Source organism: Bradysia coprophila, unplaced genomic scaffold (genome assembly GCF_014529535.1).
Source record: "Bradysia coprophila strain Holo2 unplaced genomic scaffold, BU_Bcop_v1 contig_94, whole genome shotgun sequence".
NCBI lineage: Eukaryota > Metazoa > Arthropoda > Insecta > Diptera > Sciaridae > Bradysia > Bradysia coprophila.
In genome coordinates, this window is record NW_023504022.1 from 2521515 (window position 1) to 2545765 (window position 24251).

General features: G+C 39.3%; 3 protein-coding genes across 7 annotated transcripts; all 3 read left to right on the forward strand.

The window, feature by feature from the left end:
- The first annotated feature begins 20 nt into the window (after nt 1-20).
- LOC119084835 (adenylyl cyclase X E) lies at nt 21-17136 on the forward strand. Of its 5 annotated transcripts, none has more exons than XM_037194922.1 (21): nt 21-108; nt 2238-2436; nt 2512-2652; nt 3063-3222; nt 3290-3779; nt 3970-4020; nt 4079-4223; nt 4283-4572; nt 4632-4782; nt 4839-4916; nt 11545-11684; nt 11750-11977; nt 12037-12367; nt 12553-12696; nt 14871-14995; nt 15624-15718; nt 15790-15851; nt 15917-16217; nt 16381-16584; nt 16707-16831; nt 16885-17136. In XM_037194922.1, exons 2-21 carry the CDS (start codon nt 2326-2328, stop codon nt 17077-17079), a joined length of 3567 nt encoding a protein of 1188 aa, XP_037050817.1. In that variant the 5' UTR covers nt 21-108; nt 2238-2325; the 3' UTR covers nt 17080-17136. The 5 variants fall into 5 exon arrangements, with proteins under 5 accessions (XP_037050817.1, XP_037050820.1, XP_037050819.1 ...); XM_037194925.1 differs by having other exon boundaries at nt 25-112; XM_037194924.1 differs by having other exon boundaries at nt 45-108; nt 2212-2436.
- LOC119084879 (developmentally-regulated GTP-binding protein 2) lies at nt 10046-11240 on the forward strand. Its single transcript, XM_037195023.1, has one exon. It carries the CDS (start codon nt 10122-10124, stop codon nt 11211-11213), a length of 1092 nt encoding a protein of 363 aa, XP_037050918.1. The 5' UTR covers nt 10046-10121; the 3' UTR covers nt 11214-11240.
- Nucleotides 17137-18241: 1105 nt separating the features above from the next.
- Nucleotides 18242-19776, forward strand: LOC119084887 (leucine-rich repeat-containing protein 59). The gene is made up of 5 exons (XM_037195034.1): nt 18242-18464; nt 18560-18619; nt 18697-18863; nt 18926-19025; nt 19322-19776. The coding sequence occupies exons 1-5, from the start codon at nt 18360-18362 to the stop codon at nt 19751-19753; spliced, it is 864 nt and encodes a 287-aa protein (XP_037050929.1). The 5' UTR covers nt 18242-18359; the 3' UTR covers nt 19754-19776.
- Nucleotides 19777-24251: the final 4475 nt, after the last annotated feature.

Sequence of the window (24251 nt, forward strand, 5' to 3'; positions counted from 1 at the left end):
TTACTTAATACTTAAAAGATAATGACGACACACTCATATTCACGAAAATCGCGCAAGAATTTAGTTTTGACTGAAAAGCTCGACGGAAAAGTTTGTGCGTAGAAAGGAGTGAGTGAGTGACATACTTGTCCGAAATTTCCTTCACCGTGTGTACGCGAGTTACGTTAATTCGGAAAAGAGATTCAAAGTAGAATTGTGCCTGATGTAAACCAAGTTTAGTAAAAAGGCATCGCGAGTACCGTCATTACTGGCGATCACAACAATTCTTATCTTTGAGATAAACGGCGCTTACACGTTGTAATTATACTTTGATATGGGCATTCGAATGGTGAAGCTATAGACTGATTATAAAGTGTTCCGTTGGTTCTGCTCGGATGTGTTGAAACAATGTTTAGGCTCAATACAGCTGGATTTTGGTTGTTATAGAACGTTATTATGTTTCTTAGTAATTGTACCGTATTCCGATAAAAAAACTTTCTCTAGACTTTTATCCGGCCTGACCGTGTAATTCAAAGCAATTTATTGTCAATTTGGGCTGGCTTTATCATTTAAATTTGAATTAACTTCTGAAAAGAATCCTTATTTTTCATCGATAACATCGAAGTATCGATGTTTCTTAAACTGCTGACTTTCCTCACAGCTGGTCAAACGAGACTAACATTCAAAACTCATGGTCGTTATTGCAGTCACACATTTTTCAAAAATGAAATATGTGACGCAGAAATGTAGGCTGCAATTTTAGCTAAGCACCGATGCTACTTTAACGAAATGTTCGTAAACTGTGTGGTTTTCTTAGATCTGGTCAATCTGCTACAACCTATCTATCTAACACATTCGTGGTCGTTTTTTTTGAAGAAGGATTCTGGTGGAAAGATTTCATCGAAAAAAATCTAAAATCAAGCATTTAAATAACGCCCAAATGTACGCTTTTCAGCAAAGCATCGATGCCTCTTAATCTTTTAGAACCAATTGGCATCACAATGCTTCTTTAAGAGCAATCAACCTTTTGCAAAGTAGCCTACATTTGGGCGAAAAAATATCCGTTTTTTGATTATTTCTCTGAACCAAAATCTTTTTTCGAAACGGTAAGACCACTGGCACTCAAACATGTGTTAACTACTTTCGAAGGAAAAATTGGTTTGTGGTTAACTTAAAACACTTGGAGAAACCTACGCCGATTACACAATCTGCAAAGGTTTCTCCAAGTGGGATAACTCCCTGTTTAAGACGCTTTGCTGGAAAAACATACATTTGGGCGTTATTTAAATGCTTGATTTTAGTTTACTTTTGATGATATCGTTCCACCCTTTTCAGAAATGTAGGACCCCAATAACGACCACGAATGTGTTAGCTTTCAACAGAAAATAGAATTGGTTGCTGCAGATTGAACAGCTATGAGAAAACTGAGTACATAGCTTATGAAAATTTCGTTCAACTGCTGACTTTTCTCAGAGCTGGTCATGGTCAAACGACAACAACCAAAGCCAATTTTTATTTAATGTTAACAAAGACTCTATCTAGCAAACTCTCAACTCTCTGTGTCAAATTCACACCTTATTTCTTTGTATTCTACCAACACACTTCAAGCATGAGTGATACTCTAAATAGGGTACTGAAACTCGACAGTGAGTCATCTGCAAAACTCTATTTCAAACAAAATGATACTCTATTTGGCAGCTGTCGACTATGTTCACATTTGCTTGAAGTGCTAGAGAGAGTATTGAGTCAACACATTCGTGGTTGGTTGTACATTTTTGAAAAAAGATTCTGATGGAAAGATATAATAAAAAATAAAATACGAGACACCCAAATGTAGGCTATATTTATAGCTAAGCACCGATACCTCTAAATACTTTTCAAAACAAAATCGTCTTAATTTTTATAAAAATGTAAAGTCTTGTTGCTGAGTTAGTTGATTGAATTCTAAAGCCTTCAGTTATAGCCACTGGATAGTTATCTGACTTAACATGTTCGACTACCGATTAGCCACACACAAACATGGTTCGCTTCGCTCGTAACTAACTTGTCAGCAAAATAGCTATTTTCGGTGTACAAAAAATGGTTTTCGCGTACAAAGGCTACATTTTGTGTACAGAAGAAATAGTGGTTTCTGTATTCTGTGTACAAATTAAATGTTTTTGTGTACAAAACTGAGTCTTTGTAGACAGAGGTCATTTTTTGTGTACAAAAAAAATTATTAAATCGTTCAAGAGTCTGCATTATTAAAACTATTTTAGGCCAATATTTGAACATGCATACAACCATCACTTAGTGAAACAAATGAACTAATAAATAAATAAATCTTGAAAAAACAAACCAATCGTCATGGATAATGTGATACGTCGACAATCGGAGCAATTAGACAACAATTACGGTGATAAAAATGAGTCAGATGCCAATTACGACTATCGAAAGTGGGAATGGGGATACTTGAGGGTAAGCCACTAGAATTTCAATGCAGCAAAAAAGTCGGTGCAAATGCAAAATATAATGATTTGTTCCCAACTCAAGACCGAATGCCAGAACTTAGGATTGGAGTCATTGTACATCACCTACGTAATGAGATTGCAGAGAAGTTACCTGTCGATATTTTTGGTTATTCATACATTGATTGCCATTGTACACACTGTCGTATTGGTTGCAACTCAAAAGGTTGGTAAACCGATTTCAATAAAAAAAATGCCAGAAGTCATGTAGGAAATCGGCACAGCACTGCTCCTAGCATGAACACTGAATTTAGAAGTGTCAAATTTGAATGTTTTAGTGCTACCGCTTAGGATTTCTAACTCCTACAACGAAAACAAGTCATCTTTACAAGAGAAACGCAGTGCCTACTGTGATATCATCAGCCTCCGAATTTTCTATGTTCACGCTAGGAGCAATGCTGTGAAATTCGATATAAAGTCGTTTTGCACCCATAAGATTAAGCATTTCCGTTTCTGCGTCGGATCTCTGATGATTGGTCCCTTTTGCCGTTTGAACTAAAACGTTGGAAAATAGAACACGAAAATGCTTAATCTTATGTGGGAGGAACAGTAACTAAAAATAGCGATTATCTACAGGAAAACATACCGATAATACCCGAAGCGTATTGCTATTTGGCAAGCATATTGATAGTCTGGATATCCCTTATTGCCACATTCAAAGAGGACCTTGTTCGAAGGAATACCTGGCTACCGTATGTAGCCTCGTGTTTCGCTGTTATCGGGCTCGTACTTACAGGTTTCGTGAAGCAAACCAACATATTCACCAATCGATCTGCATTGAAACCATTGTTTAACTTCTGCAGATATTGTCATCCCATTGTACCATACGACAGTTACACGACCGGTACAAAATCTGCGACCAGGCTACGCCAGCTACATACTGTTTACAATTTACATATTTCTTCCTCTGTCCGACAACATTCATTGCATTATTTTAGCGGGAGCCACAACTATTTGCTATTTAATCGAAATTTTTGCGATCACATACCGAAGCCACGACAACATGCTGGTCAAGTCGTTCACCGAAATTGTTTTCTTGATCGGTGTCAACTTGTTGGGCTTTTATTTTCGTCTAATGAACGAAGTGGCTATACGACGAGCATTTTTAGATCGCAGGGAATGCGTTGAAGGGAACTTGCTGTTAAAATTTGAAAGGGACCAGGAGAAAGATCTACTACTGAGTATTTTACCGACACATATTGCTGGCGCCATTGAGACAGACATACGACGGATGATCGAAAGAATACGTCTGGAAAAGCGGTTAGCAGTCGAACAGGGACCCAGGTCGAAGAAGTAAGTTGAGGGAGTGGTCGCTGGAAAGGTTGTGCAAGTTCAGTGTAGTTTGCTTGCCGTCTAGTCTGTACGTCTAGTAATCCCAAAACTTAGTGGCCCCTCAAGAAAAATATTAGAGAAGCCTTGTCACCACGTCCTCATCTCAACCACCTGCACACAATTCAAAGATTGATTATCGTTTTATCAACAGCTCGACAGACTCACAACTATCGGTGAAGACGTGGCGTGGGGAGCATATCAAGTAAGTTCTACCGACTGTTGACCACAATTTTGACTTTAACTTTTCGAATAAAATTCAGCAAATTGTACGTCGAGCACCATACCGCAGTATCTGTGTTGTATGCCGATGTTGTCAATTACACTCATATGACCACCCAACTTCCGGTTAAGGTTCTCGTTGAGACGCTCCACGAACTGTTTGTAAAATTTGATCAAGCGTCTGAGGTATTAAAGCGGCCAGGAGCATTAGATCGTAAAGCCACTCAACACAAGTCAATATTTAGGAATTCAATGTGCTGAGAATTAAATTTTTGGGCGATTGTTACTACGGTGTGTCCGGCGTGCCAGTACGGAATCCAGATCATGCAATGAGTTGTGTCAATTTGGGACTACGAATGATCAAGGACATACGCGATGTTCGGGCTCAAAAGAACAATCTCAACATTGACATGCGAATCGGTGTACACTCGGGCAGCATTATGTCGGGTGTAATTGGAGCGTGTAAATGGCAATACGATATTTGGTCGAAAGATGCGCAGATTGCCAATAAATTGGAGTCGACTGGCGTTCCAGGGTACGTTTGTTTTGGCTTCTTTAAGTTAAACTCTTAAATTTGAAGCGTAAACCTTAAAGAAAAGTGCACGTTACGAAGCAAACGTTGGATATGCTGAACGACAAGTTCATTTACGATATCGGTACGGAGAAAGCGAAACAGGACCCGTTTTTGCGGAAAAATGACATTGAAACATTCCTAATATCGCCACAGTTCAACACCGAAAATAATGTGAGGGCGACGGTTTCTTTGTTTGTTTTTCATCAATTCATTCATATCTCTTACAGTACTACATTCCCGACGACAATAATAATCGTCGATGTTCGTTTGGGGTCAAGCGGTTAATACAAGCACGATCCAGTAATGTAAGTACATAAACAGACTTATCTTTCGACCATAAAAAAACCGAAACTTTATTTACTAACGGGGCGGGACACAATAGATCTCGCTTTGTAATCGTATGCGTGTTTTGTTTCGGCTGTTTACTTCTCATAATCTAATTATAAACATAGAAACTGCAAATCAGTATCGAGGAATCTCGCGCAGAGTGAGATTCCCTACTCTAAGGTGAGAATTTCGAGTCCAAACATTTTTTTCCTTCAAATCTTCGTAATTTTGGGAATGGGTGCGAACTCGATCTAGAGTGTTTTTGTTGGAAGTGGAGTACTGGCTGCAGGATATTTCGGATAAGTCCTTTATCCGGACCTCCAACGAAACACGACTTTACCTTACGGCTGTTTATTGGAAAGTAACAATTACAATTTTCATCCTAACTAAGTAAACTCGATTTTCTCTGTGAGTAAGACTACTCCGATAGAATTATATTAAGTGTATAATTCAACACTCCCACTCAATTAATATAATTCTATGCTCCCACTTCAACCATGCAATTCCATAGCATCTGCGATACTCCCATTCAATCGATGAAATTCTACCGACACTCCCACTCAATTGTCATTGCGTCGGGTCGACAATATTCCTATTCTGACCACATTTCTATCGACCACATCGAAGCATACCGCCAAATTTCCGACCATCGCCATCGGTAAATCGACACCTGAATTTTCTTCTTATATCAATTTCTATCGACGACCATTTGCATGTGATATTTGAACTGCTCATCCAGTTATTGCTTATCGACCTTGTACCGTTTCGTTCGTACCCATATCCTAAACTTTCGCATTTGAACCGGCCACCCAGTTCTTTGTGAGATTGAGCTGCTCCACTCAGTTTCCGTTGGTTCCCGTAGTTTATCGCCACCACTCTAGAGCATCTACTCTTTGCACAAACAGTTTCCGTCGTTACCACGAATTTCCTTCTCCTGAGCCAACACGAGCGATTGTATACTTTGCAGGCGTCCCACTTGTCCGAAATGTCCGAAATTTTACACATTTGTCCGAAATTGTCCGAAATGTCCGAAATATTCTTCAAGACCTGACCAGAATTAAATATATAAAAATATAAAAGTCTCATTTTCAAAAAAATTGCCTGCGACGCGCTTCACAGAATTTTTAATTGAACTTTCAGTCTATCAATACTTTGTCCCTAAATTTTTATTCACTTGACTGTAAGTCATATGGGTCTTTATGGCAGAAAATACTAGAAAATGTGTATAGGTACCGCGAACACTATAATTGAAAATTATGTGGAAATATGACGTTAAATATGAAACTTTAAATGTGTAATATATTTTTAACTTGAGTAAATCTAAATCGATTTTCAAAAACGTTTTGTTCGAAGGAGAACTGAATTCCTCATGTCAAGTTTTTAAATGGGCGTTATCAGCTCAATGGTCTGGGAGTAGTTCTCGAAAAACCGATATGCTCATTGTTTATTTTCCTATGGAACACGATAACTAACTCAGATAATTTTCTAGACCTGGTTTTCATTCAAAAAAGCATTTCCTCAAAAAAAAATCCTGTTTTTCTGATTATGGTACTCGGGCATAATGTTACAATTCTTCCTTCGAGTGAAAATCAATAAATCAATATTAAGATAATAATATAACGAGCGAGCGCAGCGAATGAATATGTTACAAAATAGCTGTAGCTCTAAAAGACAGCCACGTTAAGAGTTTCCTGCGTCACATCTTGGCTGACTCCAATATCTTTTTTAAGCATTTTTTCAGTATAGTCGACATTAAAAATTTCTAATAGAAGGGAGAATATGATCGAATTTTTGAAGTAATAGTAGGAAAAGTAGACAAAAATTCCAACAGGCTTAATGGAAACTAATTACAAGATTCGCATGTAGCGCATCGAAATTTTAACCTTTCTTGTGATCATTATTTCTTCCATCCTTCGATGAAATACATGCAAATGATGTAGGTCGACGAAGGAAGTGTATTGACTAAAAACCACATATTTGAGGAAATTATTCTATGCGAGGAAAATGTATTTCTCAGCATTTGTCCAAAATTTGAGGAACGGAAAGAAGCCTGACCCGTATTCAACCTGGTTTTATTTAAACATACAGTCTCGCAAGGTTGAAATACGACATGTTTCTGATTCGGGAGTTGTTTGTAATTGAATTCACAAGAATTTCGTTTGACAAATGAAGATCTGGATTTCTGTTTTCTGAATTTTTATACTAAAATACCAAATCTAGATTTTCGTTTGTTTGACGAAATTTATATGGGATCTATTACAAACCCTTACCTCAGAAACATGTCAGATATTATTCCTTCGCGACATGCATTAGTTAACCTACGTCTTTAACACTATCTTTTCGTGAAGGTTTCAAGCCCTCTATTCAGGTTTATGATCTATACAGCTACAGGTCATGTCAAAGTATACTTTAAAAAAAAATCTCATCTCTCTCATCTCATATAAAGCCTTAGAATTTGTTGGTGGAATGGACTTAAATGACTCACTAACTTTTTCTAATGCGTAACTTTAGTGAAAATTAGAAAAAAAATGTCCGAAATTTTTGTAGAAAATGTCCGAAATTTTTATGAATTGTCCGAAATATCCGAATTTCGGACAAGGCAAAATTTAGTGGGACGCCTGACTTTGTTTACAAAATTTATTTGTAAAAAACAGTGTGACCTGGGCCCATAACCTGTTGGAAGTGGAGTACTGGCTGCAGCATATTTCGGATGAGTCCTTTATCCGGACCTCCAATGAAACACGACTGTGCCTTTCGGCTGTTTATTGAAAAGTGACTTTCACAATTTTCTATCTTAACTAGGGTCACTTAGACTCTGCTGTTTATTTAGACTAGTTGTCTTCACCAGATAGAATTATATCAGGTGTATAATTCAACAAGTATACCTGACATCGTGGTGACTACGGATGTATTTACAGTTGAATCGACCAAATGAACATTGTGGTGGTAAAGTCTGTCGGCAAAGTGGCCAATAAGTCATGCATGTCGAAGTGGTACAAAGCGAAGTCGATGGTCAAATTGTATATCGAATGTTGTACAAAGTCGAATGGCAAAATGTCACTGGTCGAATGGCAAGAGGATTAGATTGGTACAGTAAATCTGGTGCACAACAAATCGAATGGTCGAATTGGTACCGAAATGATACAAATGGTAAAGAAGCGATTGGTTCAATTAGAAATCAAATTTTGTTCAACGGCCGAATCACAGAAGCCTAGCATTTCGAGGTTGAGTGGGAGCGCAAGTGCAATTGAAACAATTCAAGAATCGATGATGGATTGATTTGGTACCGAATAGTCATTTGTGTACCTGTTTTGGACGGTTGATTTTAGGCAATTTCGCGGATTGTAGGCCGAACGAAGTGAGGTCTACAAGCGAAAGTGTCTTAAATCAACCGTCCCAAACAGGTGCACATGTGAGTTTTCATGCCGAGGGCCGGAAACCCGAGAAAATTCGAAAAATTGCTCTCATTTTCGGCCCCGAAGCATGAAAAAGTTTTAATCGAGCCAATTTAATTATATCAATTGAGTGGGAGTGTTGAATTATACACTTGATATAGATCTCTTCGTTTGGTGAAACTGATGACGGAAAGGTGAGGAATGGTGGGGAAAAGTGTGCAAACTAATTGAAACCAACTTCACAATTTTACATAGTAATGAATAAGTGAGTGCGTCCAATTCTTTGAAATGAATGCAAATGAACTAAATACGGGGAATTCCCTTAGAAGCAAAGTTGGTTGTCATTAGTTTGCACACAAAACTGAACCGTCCATCGTCACACCAGCGGTCATTTTAGTGATCTATAATTCTATCTGGTCAAGACAAGTAGTCTAAATAAACAGCAGAGTTTAAGTGACCCTAGTTAAGAAAGAAAATTGTGAAAGTCACTTTTCAATAAACAGCCGAAAGGCACAGTCGTGTTTCATTGGAGGTCCGGATAATTCCCGTGAAGTATCGCCAAAGTCAAATCGCCAAAAAAAAATTTAATCGCCAAAAAAAATCGCCAAAGTGTGAAGAAACGCCAAGAAAAATCGCCAAAGTGTGAAGAAACGCCAATGATCTGTCTTTTTTGGTTTTGGCGTTTCTTCACACTTTGGCGATTTTTCTTGGCGTTTCTTCACACTTTGGCGATTTTTTATGGCGATTAAAACAATTGTCAAAAACTGAGAAATTGTCAAAAAAATTCACCAAAGTGTGAAGAAACGCCAAGAAAAATCGCCAAAGTGTGAAGAAACGTCAAATTTTTTTTTTGGCGATTTGACTTTAACGATACTTCACGGGAATGTCCGGATAAAGGACTTATCCGAAATATCCTGAAGTCAGTCCACACATTCCAACAGTTTTCCGGAAAAGTGGAAATTGGAAATGGGATCGAACTTGAACAAAAATAGAAATTTTTCCTTTTACAGAAATGTCTCACAAAAATAAACAAAAAGCGTTACTTGCTCAGAAAACACGAGTTCGACCCCATTTCCAAAACGCTCACGTCCACTCCTATTTCCAAAATTGCGTTTTTCACCAGAAAATAGAGCGGAAATGACCAAAGTACTGAAAAGAATTGTGGCGCCTCTACCGGCAACAAAAGTTTATACGTAAGTTTTTCTAACTTGCGTGCTTACGTGGAGATAAAACTGCTGAAAGAAAAGTAGAACTGGTCGTTTTTGCACAATTTTTTGATGTATTCACTCATGTACTCATTGCCCACACTTACCTTCATAATCTTAGAGTCGCTATTCATCAAATCTGGCAATTTTAAACGATACTTTTACATTTCACTATTTACGAAAAGAAAAGAAATCAAATCAACCGCCAAAATTTAGAAAAACCGTTTCTCCCGTTTCGTACATCACTATAAACGGGGCCGTAGCAACACAAAAATCTCGGAATGGGCCCGAACCCAAATGATAATTTTGTGGCAATACGCAAATTTCCGAAGCAGCGCTGATTCAAAGCCAAATTGAATTTCAGTGATAATAAAAATGAATTCCCCACATCACAGCTACGACAACAGAAAGATATCATTCGTGACATCTGCTGTACGAATAAATTCAAAGCCCATTCACAGCAACGGCCCTGGCCTGTAAACTTGGCAATCTGTCAACGATACATCAGCTGTCGTTGTGTGACATTTCATCATCACATAAAAAAGAACTTCCAGCGAGACGTGCGCTATTTTCCTCCATCAGAATGGGAATTCTCGAGAAAATATCGGAAATCGAGAAAGAAATCGCTCGCACACAGAAGAACAAAGCCACCGAATATCATTTGGGGCTGCTGAAAGCTAAATTAGCAAAGTACCGAACGCAACTGCTCGAACCGCCGAAAAAGGGTGAAAAAGGTGATGGTTTTGATGTCCTCAAGTCTGGTGATGCTCGAGTTGCCTTAATTGGCTTTCCGTCTGTGGGAAAGTCAACGTTACTGTCTACCCTAACGAAAACGGAAAGTGAAGCGGCCAACTACGAGTTCACGACATTAACATGCATTCCCGGTGTAATTGAATACAAGGGTGCCAACATTCAATTGCTCGATCTTCCCGGTATCATCGAAGGCGCCAGTCAGGGCAAAGGCCGTGGACGTCAAGTTATCGCTGTGGCTAGGACAGCTGATTTGGTCGTAATGATGCTGGACGCCACAAAGCCGAACGTGCATCGCGATTTGTTGGAAAAGGAATTGGAATCAGTCGGGATACGGTTGAACAAGCGCAAGCCGAATATTTACTACAAACAGAAGAAAGGCGGTGGCCTTAGCTTTAATTCAACATGTGCCCTTACTCGCTGCAATGAGAAAATGGTCCAGACGATTCTGCACTCATGGAAAATCTTCAATGCCGAGGTCCTGTTCCGGGAAGACTGCACCGAAGACGAATTCATCGATGTGGTGTCCGCGAATCGGGTCTATCTTCCGTGCGTTTACGTTTACAATAAAATCGATCAGATATCCATCGAGGAGGTGAATCGTTTGGCTCGTGAACCGAATAGTGTTGTGGTCAGCTGCAATATGCAATTGAATTTGGATTATTTGCTGGAAGCGCTGTGGGAGGAGCTGAGCCTGATTAGAGTGTACACGAAGAAGCCGGGCGCACCGCCTGACTTTGACGATGGATTGATTTTGCGACGAGGTGTGTCGGTTGAGTATGTCTGTCATGCGATCCATAGAACGTTAGCGGCACAATTCAAGTATGCATTGGTCTGGGGCACATCAACGAAATACTCGCCACAGAGAGTGGGCATTAGTCACATAATGAACGATGAAGATGTCATACAAATTGTGAAGAAATAAAAACGGTTGAGATGGGTTCAAGACAAATGGGTGCCTTTTCAATCAAAGTATTTTGATGGTCAGTCCATAGTCGCCACGTATGCTAGCCAGTGGTAAGTAGCTTATAGTACGACAGAAAAAGGATCTCTAAGGCAACTGGACCGTTAGTATGGGAATGAAAACTTTCCATGAAAATAGGGTTCCTGTCTCGAACCAACGATAGTCCAAGTTCTGGTTGTTAGTTGAATGTCCTATTGTGGGATATATTTCGGGCGATGCGTGGGTGGGTGTTGTGACGTAGCATTGAGAATAAATGCGCGAACGCATGTCTTGTCACATTCTACTATTTCAGAAAGCCAAAATGCCGGACTTTAAGCCAAGCATTCGGGGAAATTTCATGCAAAATTCAATGGAACAGTACAACCAGATCAGAAATCAGACCAATTCCGAAATGGAATTGGAACTGGAACGAATGCCAATTGGTAAATTTCAGTAAGTGACCGCCACTGATCAGATCCAATCGACGAACCGTTATTCAAGCCAAATCGGTCCTTTAGCTTCAATCACATTTTCTCAAATTCCACATTCGGTGGAGGACGTAAGGACAGCAATCAACTGGAACGGGCTAGTTTCAACAGTAATGTCTCCACTGTTCTGTTGTACTTCAAAGAGAGAAAATGCGAATGGTCGTACATGCGTGAACCGGACCTGATGCTGAAATACAGCACACTGTTGGGACTGTTTGTCTTCGTGATCATTTTAATCATTCAGACGATGAACAATGCGTGAGTAGAATGTCGGTAAATTGACACAGAGCTTAACAAACCGTAATCAATTGGAACAGATCCGGTTGGATGTTCTGGTCGTTCATCATTGTGACGGCAAACGTTTTGCTGCTATTTTTTCCGATCACATGGTTCAAGAAACTGTGGGTGGTTTTTATGCCGGTTAGCGAAGAGAACTCGAACCTCGTCAATCCACCGAAATCGCCGATTTTGCTGTGCCTCTTTAATATTTCTCGGAATATTATGCAGAATGCCATAGCAAGGACCTGCATGTATTTGGCCACCATATCACTGCTCATGACCTGTTCGTTGATACATCTAACGGAATGTACGACTGAAGAAACTGAAGCTGATAATTCGGCAAATTATTCGCCTTGTCGAAATCCTTGGGTATTTAAAAACAAATCTGGTTCCTCTGTGTCTTGTGCAGTTCGCAGAGAAATTCGCAAAAATTCTCAAAATTCATTTTCGATAATTTTTGTGAGTTTGCGGAGTACAAAGAACTGCACAGGATTTAGAGATTCTAGCTCGATTGCAACTTTCTTTATGAACTTGAAAATTTGTATTCCACGTAGGCTATAAGCGAAAGTGTGGTTCTAACGATATGCATGAGTTTCCTGTTTGTGCGCATCCATTTCGTGCTGAAGTTATGCGTTGGTCTGATAATTGTGGGCCTGTATTCCTGGATCATTTTCGTCAGATTTGCTAAAATATTTGCGGTAAGTCACCTACGTCGCATAGTGCGAAACTAGAACTCGAAGAGTGAGTACGCACCGACCAATAATCATATACTGGTATTTGATCGCTCACTGAGTCTTGTCAACCTCGACTGCGCCTTCGATGGACAATCAACATCTAGCGCAATCAAATACATTCAAATGCCATAATTAACAATTTAGCTTTCTTGGAAGATGTTTCAGCATTTAAGAGTGATATCGCCAAATCTTCAGGTGATTGGGAAACAAGCGGTCTCCGATTTTAATGAGTGATAGCTCGCTGGATTCGTCTTTCAATTCTAGGAAACACGTGTCTTTCACTTTTTCTTAAAAAAATTTGTTTTCTGTGAAAAGCGCTCAAAAGTGAAGACATGTCAGAGGGTACCGAAAACAGTTTTTCGGCAATAACTCAAGAAAAAATTATTTTAAATGGTTGTAATGTTGTACGATTGTCGGCCTTGAAAAGACCTACAGGTAGAGTATACGCACCGCTTGGTGCTAGTTGATCCACTAGAGTTATGACTAGAAATATAGTGAATGTTCGGAGAGTCCGCCTTCTCTGCAGCTTCGATGTACCACGGAACTGAGTATGGGGTGTTGTATCTGGCCTCACCCACTATCGTTGCACATATAAATGAACCCAGTACTTTTGGGCTGCAAGCCTACAGAAGTCTTGAAAAAAAAGTTGGTGCCAAAATGTAGATTTTTTCCTTCTGTCTGCGGGCCCAACTGCCAGAAGAGCATCTGGAACGGTTCTACGTGAGTAATTTTGTATCGTCTACCATTCTTTCACCTTATCAATAGAAAAACGCTTCGCTATGTCGCGAATATATCAGATCCACTATTAGTAATATCAAGAGAAAAATCATTAAAGTTTTCTCCGAGGATTTTAGTCAAATAAAGTGTTAGCGTATAGCAAATGACCTCAGGACTACGGAACAGTAATTAGTTTTTCAATTCGTTCACAATTCGTTTTTCCAAACTCCTGTCGCGTAGCAAATATTGGTCCAATTGAAAAACTAATTACTGTTCCGGACTCCTGAGGCTATACGCTAACACTTTATTTGACTAAAATTCCTCCGAGAAAAATTTAATAATTTTTCACAAGAATTTCTAACACTGGATATGTTGTAACGACCTATATTCGAGTCAAAGTGAAGCGTGTACGGTAAGGGAATAGTAGACGATACAAAATTACTCACGTAGAACCGTTCCAGACGCTGTTCTGGCAGTTGGGCCCTCAGACAGAAGGAAAAAATCTACATTTTGGCACCAACTTTTTTTTTTGAAGACTTCTGTAGGCTTGCAGCCCAAAAGTACTGGATTCATTTATATGTGCAACGATAGTGGGTGAGGCCAGCTACAACACCCCATACTCAGTTCCGTGGTACATCGAAGCTGCAGAGAAGGCGGACTCTCCGAACATTCACTATATTTCTAGTCATAACTCTAGTGGATCAACTAGCACCAAGCGGTGCGTATACTCCACCTGTAGGTCTTTTCAAGGCCGACAATCGTACAACATTACAACCATTTAAAATAATTTTTTCTTGAGTTATTGCCGAAAAACTGTTTTCGGTACCCTCTGACATGTCTTCACTTTTGAGCGCTTTTCAAAGAAAACAATTTTTTTAAGAAAAAGTGAAAGACACGTGTTTCCTAGAATTGAAAGACGAATCCAACGAGCTATCACTCATTAAAATCGGAGACCGCTTGTTTCCAAAGTTAAAAAAATCACCTGAAGATTTGGCGATATCACTCTTAAGAGCAATGGACCCTTTGCAAATTTGTAGCCTACATTTAGGCGGAAAAAATATTCGTTTTTTTGATGATTTCTTTGAAGAAAAATCTTTTCTTCTTTTTTAAAGTAAGACCATTAAAGGCACGCAAAAATGTGTTACTTTTGAAGGAAAAATGGGTGTGTAGACGATAACTTATCCCACTTGGAGAAACCTTTGCAGATTACATAAATTTACACAACCTGCAAAGGTTTCTCCAAGTGGGTTAAGTTATCACCCTCAAACCAATTTCTCCTTTAAAATCAACGCATTTTTGCGTGCCTTTAATGGTCTTATTTTTAAAATAACGATTTTGGACGAGAGAAATCCACCTAAATGTAGGCAATAAATTTACGAAGGGTGTTCGCTCTTAAAGGAAAGTCCTATTTCAATTTACAGCAAAGTCCATCCATAAATGTAGCATTGGATGCTAAAATCGGACATTTCTTAATGGTGCTCTTTATATCAATCATTTTTCACATGGTCGACCGACAAACCGAGTATATATCGCGAGTGGATTACATGTAAGTTTGTCAACAATTACATAACATGAACAGTATCAAGAAGAATATTGTGATAATAGTAGTGGTGCACCGTGTTACACCAGAATAATTTTTTTATTAACTTACGCCCTCATTCAGTACTTACGAAAATCAACATTATGCAATTCTGTCGCAAAATATTCATTTTTCTGTGGATTTCAATGGTATGCTCTGTTACTGCCTGTCCCATTCGAAAGTTGACCATTACATAGCAATTTGCCTCGGCGAAAATGATCCTGTCCATGGTGGACTACTTTCGGTTCATTTTTTATCGTTTTTCTGTGTGGAAATCCACTTTCACTTGGGGCAGGCAATGGACCAGAATACATTGGAATACGCAGTTCATTAATTCGGAAACTCACTCGTGTGTTTTTGAGAAACAAGCTTCGGTAATTATTTTTCGACAAGTTGTTTACCTCTCCTACACAAATTCCAAACTACCCGAAAAGGCCGTTACCGAAGCTTGTTGCTCAAGTGACGAATTACTTTTCCGAAACGAACAACCTTTACTCCACAAAACACGATATGAGTGAGGCTGTTTATTCAGGATTCCGTTTTCAATTCTTATTCGCCAACCTGTGAAAACAATTTCAATTTAAATCAATGATAGGTGGAAGCAACAACTGCAAAAGAAGCAGGAAGAAGCCGAATCGACAAAGTATACGAACAAAGTGTTGGTTCATAACATTCTACCAGCTCACGTAGGTAAAGTCAAGTCTCTCGGTTGCGCCTAGTGTTCGGCTATTTTAATTTTGAATTTTTCATCACGAAATTAGCCGAAATTTATATGAATCGCCAGATCAGCAAAGACGAACTGTACTATGAAGAGTACGAAAATGTAAGTTCAGCAAATGGTTTCGAATCGACAATCGAAAATTAATTTACGAAAAAACATTCCATCAGGTGGCCATCATGTTCGCTACCATTACGAATTTGGACATCGAAAATAACCCATCCATCGACACGGACAAAAATATTCTCAACATTTTGAACAGCATCATTTGCGACTTTGACGAACAACTGATGAACCACTCGGGATCCATAAAAATTGAAAAAATCAAAGTTGCTGGGTGGACTTATATGGTCGCATGTGGATTAGATCCGGGCAGAGGCGATTCGTCCACATCCATGACTGGTTATCGTGGATTAAGTGCGCACCGATCATCGCTACTTTCGAATGGTCGCCGAAGCTGGAACACAACGAGTACGTGTGTCCTTGCATCCGGCGTGTTAAGCCAAGACGGCTTTGGAGAGGTTCGGACTTTCTTCGAATTCAAACAAAACTCCAAAGCCAAAAACACAATTAGCTTACACCGGCTTTGATATAACCAGCGATGAGAAATAATCCGCAATATCCATTTCAATAGGAACAATCTCAAAGTCAGTGCCCAGGTCTAGCGAAGGAAACTATGAACGGAAAGTGGTAAAAGAAGGCGAAAAGGATTTTAGGCACAGCTCCCGGCAATCACAAAATGCAGTCTATGTTTTAACGGAATTTGCATTGGACATCATGAAAGCTTTGGAAACGTTCAACAACGACAATTTTAAAAGTGAAGGGATGCTTAGGATTGGTAGAGTCAAACATTCTCATTTCTTTTTTAACTTCTCTCTCTCTCTCTCTCTCTCTCTCTCTCTCTCTATCTCTTCTTCTCCATCTCTGTCACCTCATTCAATTATTGAATTTACTTCAAAGGAATTTCGCATGGAAAAGTTATGGCCGGTGTGGTTGGATCGAGCAAACCGTTGTATGATGTATGGGGTAATGCGGTGAATATGGCCTCAAGAATGGACTCAACGGGAATACCGGGAAAAATTCAGGTAAGTCACCAACCAATTTCGAATCGATTTTTTTTGCTAACAATGTGTAACAGGTAACGGCAGATTCTGCTACTGTGCTGCGTACGTTCGGCATCAACTGTGATTATCGAGGTGAAACGTTTGTAAAAGGTCGTGGAATGATTCCCACATATTTCGTGTGTGTTAGCAAAAATTTAGAATTTGAAAAGTCGATCGATGAAGATCTGACACTGTATGACGGTGACTTGTCTGTGACTACAAAGCTGTAATGGCTGAACTGGATTTTCCGGGCATATTTTACAATAAACACATTTTAAATTACAAAACGAGTTGCTTTTGAATTGGTGAGGATGGTGAAGATGGCGCTCGGAGTTTCACGTTTGTTACGAAGAAAACCAACTGTTATGCTTGATTTCCACTTACCAAAAAAGTACTCCGTGTGAGAGATAAAATTGATTTTTTTCAATTTTTGCTTTGTTTACTTGACAGCTCTCTCTCTCTCTCTCTCTCACGGAGTACTTTTTGTTGAGTGGAAACTATACTTTATGATCAGAGCGAGAGTTGCAAAGACCAGCTAATTATAACTTGCACTTGAGATTGCATATTTTCATCGACTTTTTGACATATCCCCCAAGGGAAGTTAAAATCACTAGTCTGAATTGTATTTCATTCTCTCTCATCGTAACAGTTATACAATGTTAATAGAGCGAAGAAAAAAAAACAGGGAAAGACCAGTTAATTTAATTCAGCTCGATGGGTGACAGGTCACAATTTCTACTCTCTTTTAACACTGTTTTTTGCCCTGTTTACATACATATTTTGACAAATTGTGACACCCATCGAGCTCAGTTAAATTAACTGGTTTTTCGCTTTTTTAACACTCTAGATAACCTAGACAACCAAAAAACTCGAGACATATATGGAATTGAAATGTGCATTTTGTCTTCAATAACCAGTTTGTCATCGTTTTTAAGTAGGCGCTCTAAACGGCTTGAGAACAGAGTCTAAAGTGAAATAGAAAGAAATTGAAAGATTCAAGCAGTTCAAAGTCTCGCACAGTTGCAACACTGCTCCTTATTATTGCATACCATCAACAACGCACTTAAGCAAAAGTGATCTAAGTCGACAGCTGCCAAATAGAGTACTATTTTGTATGAAACGGTTTTTACAGTGTTTTACAGTCGTGTGACACACTGTCAAGTTTCAATAACCTATTTACAGTACTATTCATGCTTGAAGTGTGTTGATAGCAATTTTTAGCTCATCATTATCGGGCCATAAAATGACTTTCCGAAACTATCAATTGTTTCAATTTAAAAGTTTCAAATGATCCCGCTTCGAGCGCCGAAAAAAAAAACACTTCCGTGAACCGATAGAACCCTTGGCGTTATGGAACTCTATGCGTTGCCGTTTTATACGCGTTACAATTTATATTAGCCAACGTGACAATATACTGTCTCTGCCGGCACTTTAAATGTTTACACTTTTCAATTGTATAATTGGATCATCAATTTTATGTCCGTAGTTCAATCGTCAATTTAGCGACACAATGGGAAAGTCGGAGAAGAGTAAAATTAATATCAAGGAGCGTGTGGACGACACAACAATTGATCTGAGTTTGTCCGACATCAGTGAAATACCAGTCAGTGGAATTGTAAGTGTCGCTTTGCTCTGTTTTTGTTGTGACGGGTTATGAATGTACGGTGTTACACCAGACACGTATGATAACAGACGAAATCTTTCTATTAGGCGAATTTCAAGAGAGCCACGATCTTGGATCTGTCTAGCAACAAAATAACGTCACTGGGGGTAAGTCCCGACAAATTACTCCCGAATCGGCAACACAGACCGACTATAACGGATAAATTTATTGAAAATCAAAACAGAAAACCTTTTGCACCCTAACCCATCTGACCAAATTGGATTTGAGCAAAAATCAATTGAAATTTTTGCCGGAGGATATCTCCAAACTGGCCAACCTTCGGCACCTAGATCTCTACAACAATAAATTGGAGCACTTACCGTTAGGATTTGGAAAGTTAAAAAGTCTAAGGTAAATTTGGTATCTCTGAATGGATGCAGTGCAATGCTTACTGAATGTTTGGTTTGCCTCAGGTATTTGGATTTGAAAGGAAATCCATTGACGCCAGCGTTGGCAAAAATTGTCGGACCATGTTTAACGCAAAAGGATTGTCAAAATGCGGCACGTACTACTGTAAGTATGAATCACTCACAGAACTAAGTGTTGGCTATTGTGCAGGGAGGGCTGTGTGTGTTGTACAGGTGATACAGTTACAATACGACATCCGTTTTGTAGTTCAAAAATTCCGAAATTTCGAAAGGCGTGGTAGCCGATTGTAATCGCTAATCTTTGCTCCGGAACTGAACCACGACATTTTGAACAGAACCGAGCCCGAATATGTTTTTTAATGACTTGCGAGGCAGAGTGGAGCCTGATTAGCTCGCAAGAAAGACGCATTCGTTTTCTAACTTCATCTAAATGCGTTTCAGGTGAAATTTTTTGCGGAATTGCAACAGACGATTAATGAAGATCGTGAACGTGCTCGCTTAGAAGAACTGGAACGACAGGAAGCGGAAAAGGAAAAAGAACAAGCCGAAGCGGTAAAAGAGAAGCCCAAAGCCAAAACAAAAAGAGAGAGAAAGAAGGAACCTAAACCAGACGTAGATAGCGCAGCCAATAGCCAAGTGGAAAATGCAACACAAATCGTAAAACAATCAGACAAACGAACGACTTCGTTCGGGAAAATGTTTTTCCGTTTATTTCTTTTGTGGACGGTATTCGCGGTGGGCGTAATTTTTACGATCGCATACAGTCCGCATATTATTGAAGGGTTCATTGGAAAATTGCCACCCACTTATCAAACTCCACTTTTGTACCATTTGGAGAAAATTCGACAAGAAATTTGGAAATATTTAAAATAAACGCAATTGATGTCACAATGCAATGGGTTTTGTCTATCGGCAAATGAGCAATATGTCTTGCCAATCCACGACCACCAACAGCAATGTATCAGAAATCGGAATACTCAATGCAGGTTCTGCTACTAAATGATCACATCATGAAGTTTAGTGAAGTTTTTAGCCCCGTACGAAGTACGAAGGGGCTTATAGGATTACGATGCCGTGTGTAATTGATGGAATTCAAAGCAGACGGTAAGGGCAAAGTGTTTGCCTATGTTCATAGATGACGAATCCGCAATAAACATTTTGGCCGTCTGTCCGTCCGTCTGCAGGCCCGGACTGGCCATATGGTGAATTCGGGGAATTCCCGATGGGCCTTTTGGATTTTTGTATGAGAATTTTTAATTTGTGGGCCTTTTTAAATTGAGTTGCATGGAGCCCCCGATGGGCTTTTTCGAGCCAGTCCGGTACTGTCCGTCTGTCACGTCGATATCTTGAGTAAATCAAATCCGATTTCAAATATTTTTTTTTCACTGAAAGATAGTCAAAATAGTGAGGCTAAGTTCGAAGATGGGCGATTTTGGGTCGACCCCTCCCGAGCTGGGGCCCAATAAGTGCCTAACTGTTTTTCGACGATATCTCCAGACATTTAAGCACTACACTTGTAAGTGATACGTCAAATGAAAGGTATTTACAATACCTATCGACGAAAAAAAAGTTTATGGAAATTGGATCACCGACTCGTTAGTTAGACCCCTTGGTGTGAAACAGGCACAGGGCGGCAAGCAGTTTTTGCTTGCAGGTCGGCCACATTTGAACATATTTCTGTTTTAGCTTTATTAGATAGGTATTGACCGTACCAATCAGGGAAAAAAAAGTTTTTGAAATTATGTTCTCCGGAGCGTGAGCTACGTCTCTTGGAGTGAGCTCTTATCTGGCTACTCGGCCGTACAGTGAACGTGGAGTATTTTGTCAATATCTCGAGTAAATTTTGACCGAATTTCATGAATTTTTTTTGTTTGAAAGGTATTAACGAATGTAAAGCGTCAGTACTATTTCAGGTCTCCTAACAAAATGGCTTCCGGCGGCCATATTGGATTTTAGTAAAATAGAAATATCTTGTGAAAAATGATACTTAGAGAGTTTCTGTTAACAGAGAAGTAATTGGTTATATGTGGGGGGTTTTAGAAATCCCATATGTGGACTTCTATATATACCTATATACAGCTATATTGAGCAATATACAGGCATATAGAGCTATATAATAGCATATTAATCTGTAAAATGTTTATTTATAGTGAAAAATAGGTAAATATAGCGGTATATAGCTGTTTAAATAGGAATTTATGAAAGTTGACTTCGTACGGGGCCGTCTATATTGCCTCCGGCAATTTATTTGTATATGATAACAAGGCAAAGAGTGGATAATGCAAGTGATTTTAAAGCGCGAATAGCTTTTCAGTAGAGAATGAAGTAAAAGAAATCAAGAGTTTCACAGTAAAGTCTTTTGATACAAATAAGTGTTTCGTACGGGTCGGCGTTAGCTATGTTTTGTTAATATCTCGAGTAAAATTTGACCGAATTTCATGAATTTTTTTTGTTTGGAAGATACTAACGAATGTAAAGCAGCCGTGCTATTCCACTTCCTAACAAAATGGCCGTCGGCCGCCATTTTGGATTTTTGTAAAAACAATATAAATCGATGAAAATGATAATTATTACAAAGTCACTGATCAGTGAGAAGTGTAGTTTGTGTTACATTTGAAAGGAACGTCGTACGGGGCTTCGTAATTGCGCTATGCGCAATTTTTAAGACGTACACATTTCAAAAGAATTTTACTTTACCGACGTTTACGGCCGCAGTAGACTTACGGTAAGAGTAGGGCCACGGACGAACTAGGGTCACGTGCGCAATGGATGTACGGGTTTGTACGGGGCTCAGTCGCAGCAAACGCTCCGACTGTTCTGACGGCTCGTTTTTTACCATTTTTGACGCAAATACCCGAATGTCCGCAGCACTTTTCGATGGAATGAAGAAATGACCATCACCTATACTGGGTCTATCAGCCTTAGGTACACAAAACTATTATTGAGAAACTATTTTCTGCAATTTTGACAAATTTTTAAGGCCAGGTGAGGGTGTTTACTGCCGCAAAAATTGTAAACAACTTCACCTGGCCGACAAATCAAAAGAAAAATTTCGCTATACAAATTATGACTTCGTCATTTCCCTACAGTTATCCTTGACTGAGAAACGCATCACAAAGGCCATAATTTGCAACCTCTGCCGATTTGGCACGAACCCTTTACCGTGTTGTGTTTTTGTCTTAAAGATATAGAATAAACAGCCTCGATGAAGCGGGTACTTCGTACATACCAATTTTGCTTAACCTGAGACGAAAAGCTCAGGGGCGCAAATTGCAAGAATACAACCACTCTCTGGACCTCCAAACTCCGAACACTTTCACACTTCCGACTTCGAAATAAAAACTCTTTCAGATGACAAACAGAGTCTCAGCTCTTCCCTTGCCCGTACATCACGTAAAGTGGTAACAAAGACAAAGAAAGCTGTTTCGACCTCGAGAACTAGCGGCGGTCTTAGGTCAGAGTGGACTGACCATCCTCAGTTGCTTCCGCTAGCCTCTTACACAATACAGCGAAAAACTTTACTTTCGAACAAGTGATCTCAGTTTTTTTCAGATTAATTGCCACTGGCTGATGGAATTTCGGACATTCTTGGAAGTTGCTACGAAATTCATCCCCAAACGCAACAAAAAATCAACATCAAACAAGACTTTAACACAAAAAGACTCAAACGAACAAAAGAAATAAGAAAATGCACCGGAAACTGACGAACAAAGAAAAAAGAAAAAATCTCTCACCTTTACTTCACCACCCTTGGAGCTGGCCATCTAGACTCGGGACCTTCTTCTTACACCAACAGGCATGAGCGCCGACGGAGAAACCTCGGCGGCGGCTAGCCGAAAAAAATTTCTCGGCGGCGGCGAAAAAATCGGCTTGAGCCGGCTTAAAACGGCTCGGCTGGAGGTTCCTTTTAACTTTTTTTCAAAATAAAAACGTTTAGATCAATTCATGGAAAATGAACTAGTAAGCATGAAAATGAAACTGTACGGAAAGCGAAAATGTAGGTAGATTAGGTTGTTCAAAGTGCAAGTGGAACTGGTCTTGTTACAACCAAGTCTCTAAGTCTAAGGTTCACTAACACGTCAAGTTTTATTGCCTCAAAACTTGAACTAAATGGAAAATCATGCTCCGGTACACTCATTTAACTCATTAAGAAAATGGTTTTCGAGAAGAAATCGAAAGCTCACGAAAATCAAGGAAAAATTGAAAAGAAAAAAAAATCGAGAAAATTCGCAAAGATCGATAAAGTTTTCTCAAATTTGTGAATTAACTGATTGTGCGCCTTCGGCTCGTTCCGCAAAGGTCATACTTGCCAAAACAACAAATTTACAAGCGAGGACGTAATATACCATTCTGGAAAATTCATGAAAATTCAAGAAAATTTTCTTAATTTTGAAAAAAAAAATCAAAATGTACTTGAGCTGCTTAGGATCAACAGGAATCTCGGTTTTCAAAATTGTTTCACCCATTCACCTTTCGAAATCTCTATTTCATTTTCCAGCCGTTTCAAGCCGGCTTGAGCCGTGTTTTTGGCACCGGCTCGGCTGCGGCGCGGCTTGCTCAAAAATGGCCGGCGGCGGCTTCATCGGCGGCTTATTTTCGGCGGCGCTCATGCCTGTACACCAATCAAGCAGAAAATTGAAAACCGCAAGCGCAAGCGTAACCAGCCGAAAAACCAAAACCAACGAAAATTGAAAACTGAAGCCGTACCGTTCCAAGACCGTTGCACATTCGCCTTCGGCTCTGTCTGGAAACTTCTCCCATGCGAACGAAATGTACGAAATGTACTATTTTAACGGTCGAAAAGCGGTATTTTGGTCCCCGCAGTTATACCAACATAAAAAACTAAATTTATATGAAAAATTCTGACTATTGCGTAGGCCTCTTATTTAAAATCTGTTCTTGTGCCTATTTTGGGGTGCGTTGCTGACGTCTACTGTACAAGTTTTTCGGTACCATGTTTACTAGGAAATCGTATACTTAGTTAATTAAATGGGTAAACGAACCCAGCTTAGTCCTTCAACTATGAATTGACAAAAATCAATCAGTAAATTCGTACGGATTACCGTCGATTATGATTAGCAGCGCATATCAATTTCGACACCTACTACACCCCATATCTCATAATTCATTAGAATTTGCTAGAAAATCAATTTTTGATAAGACAAACGAGTTCCGTAAACTTTATGCTAAGTCATCACACATTGACCTTTTCGTTCTACCATGCAAGAACAACTTACATCGATGACTTACCAGACTATTCCCAAAAAAATTTATCATTCATGCGTATATGTGTGCAAGGGAAACACACATGCCATCATCATCTTCAACGGTAGACTGAAACGACGTATGTATATGTTCCATTCGATGAATT

What these genes read in the sequence shown, in the direction of transcription:
- LOC119084835 (XM_037194922.1), top strand. Translation starts at nt 2,326, where the DNA reads ATGGATAATGTGATACGTCGACAATCGGAGCAATTAGACAACAATTAC. An exon ending in ATTCAGACGATGAACAATGC is followed by an intron (nt 11,978 to 12,036) that starts GTGAGTAGAATG and finishes CAATTGGAACAG; the next exon opens with ATCCGGTTGGATGTTCTGGT. An exon ending in CATTCTACCAGCTCACGTAG is followed by an intron (nt 15,719 to 15,789) that starts GTAAAGTCAAGT and finishes TCACGAAATTAG; the next exon opens with CCGAAATTTATATGAATCGC.
- LOC119084879 (XM_037195023.1), top strand. Translation starts at nt 10,122, where the DNA reads ATGGGAATTCTCGAGAAAATATCGGAAATCGAGAAAGAAATCGCTCGC.
- LOC119084887 (XM_037195034.1), top strand. Translation starts at nt 18,360, where the DNA reads ATGGGAAAGTCGGAGAAGAGTAAAATTAATATCAAGGAGCGTGTGGAC. An exon ending in ACAAAATAACGTCACTGGGG is followed by an intron (nt 18,620 to 18,696) that starts GTAAGTCCCGAC and finishes AAATCAAAACAG; the next exon opens with AAAACCTTTTGCACCCTAAC. An exon ending in GGAAAGTTAAAAAGTCTAAG is followed by an intron (nt 18,864 to 18,925) that starts GTAAATTTGGTA and finishes GGTTTGCCTCAG; the next exon opens with GTATTTGGATTTGAAAGGAA.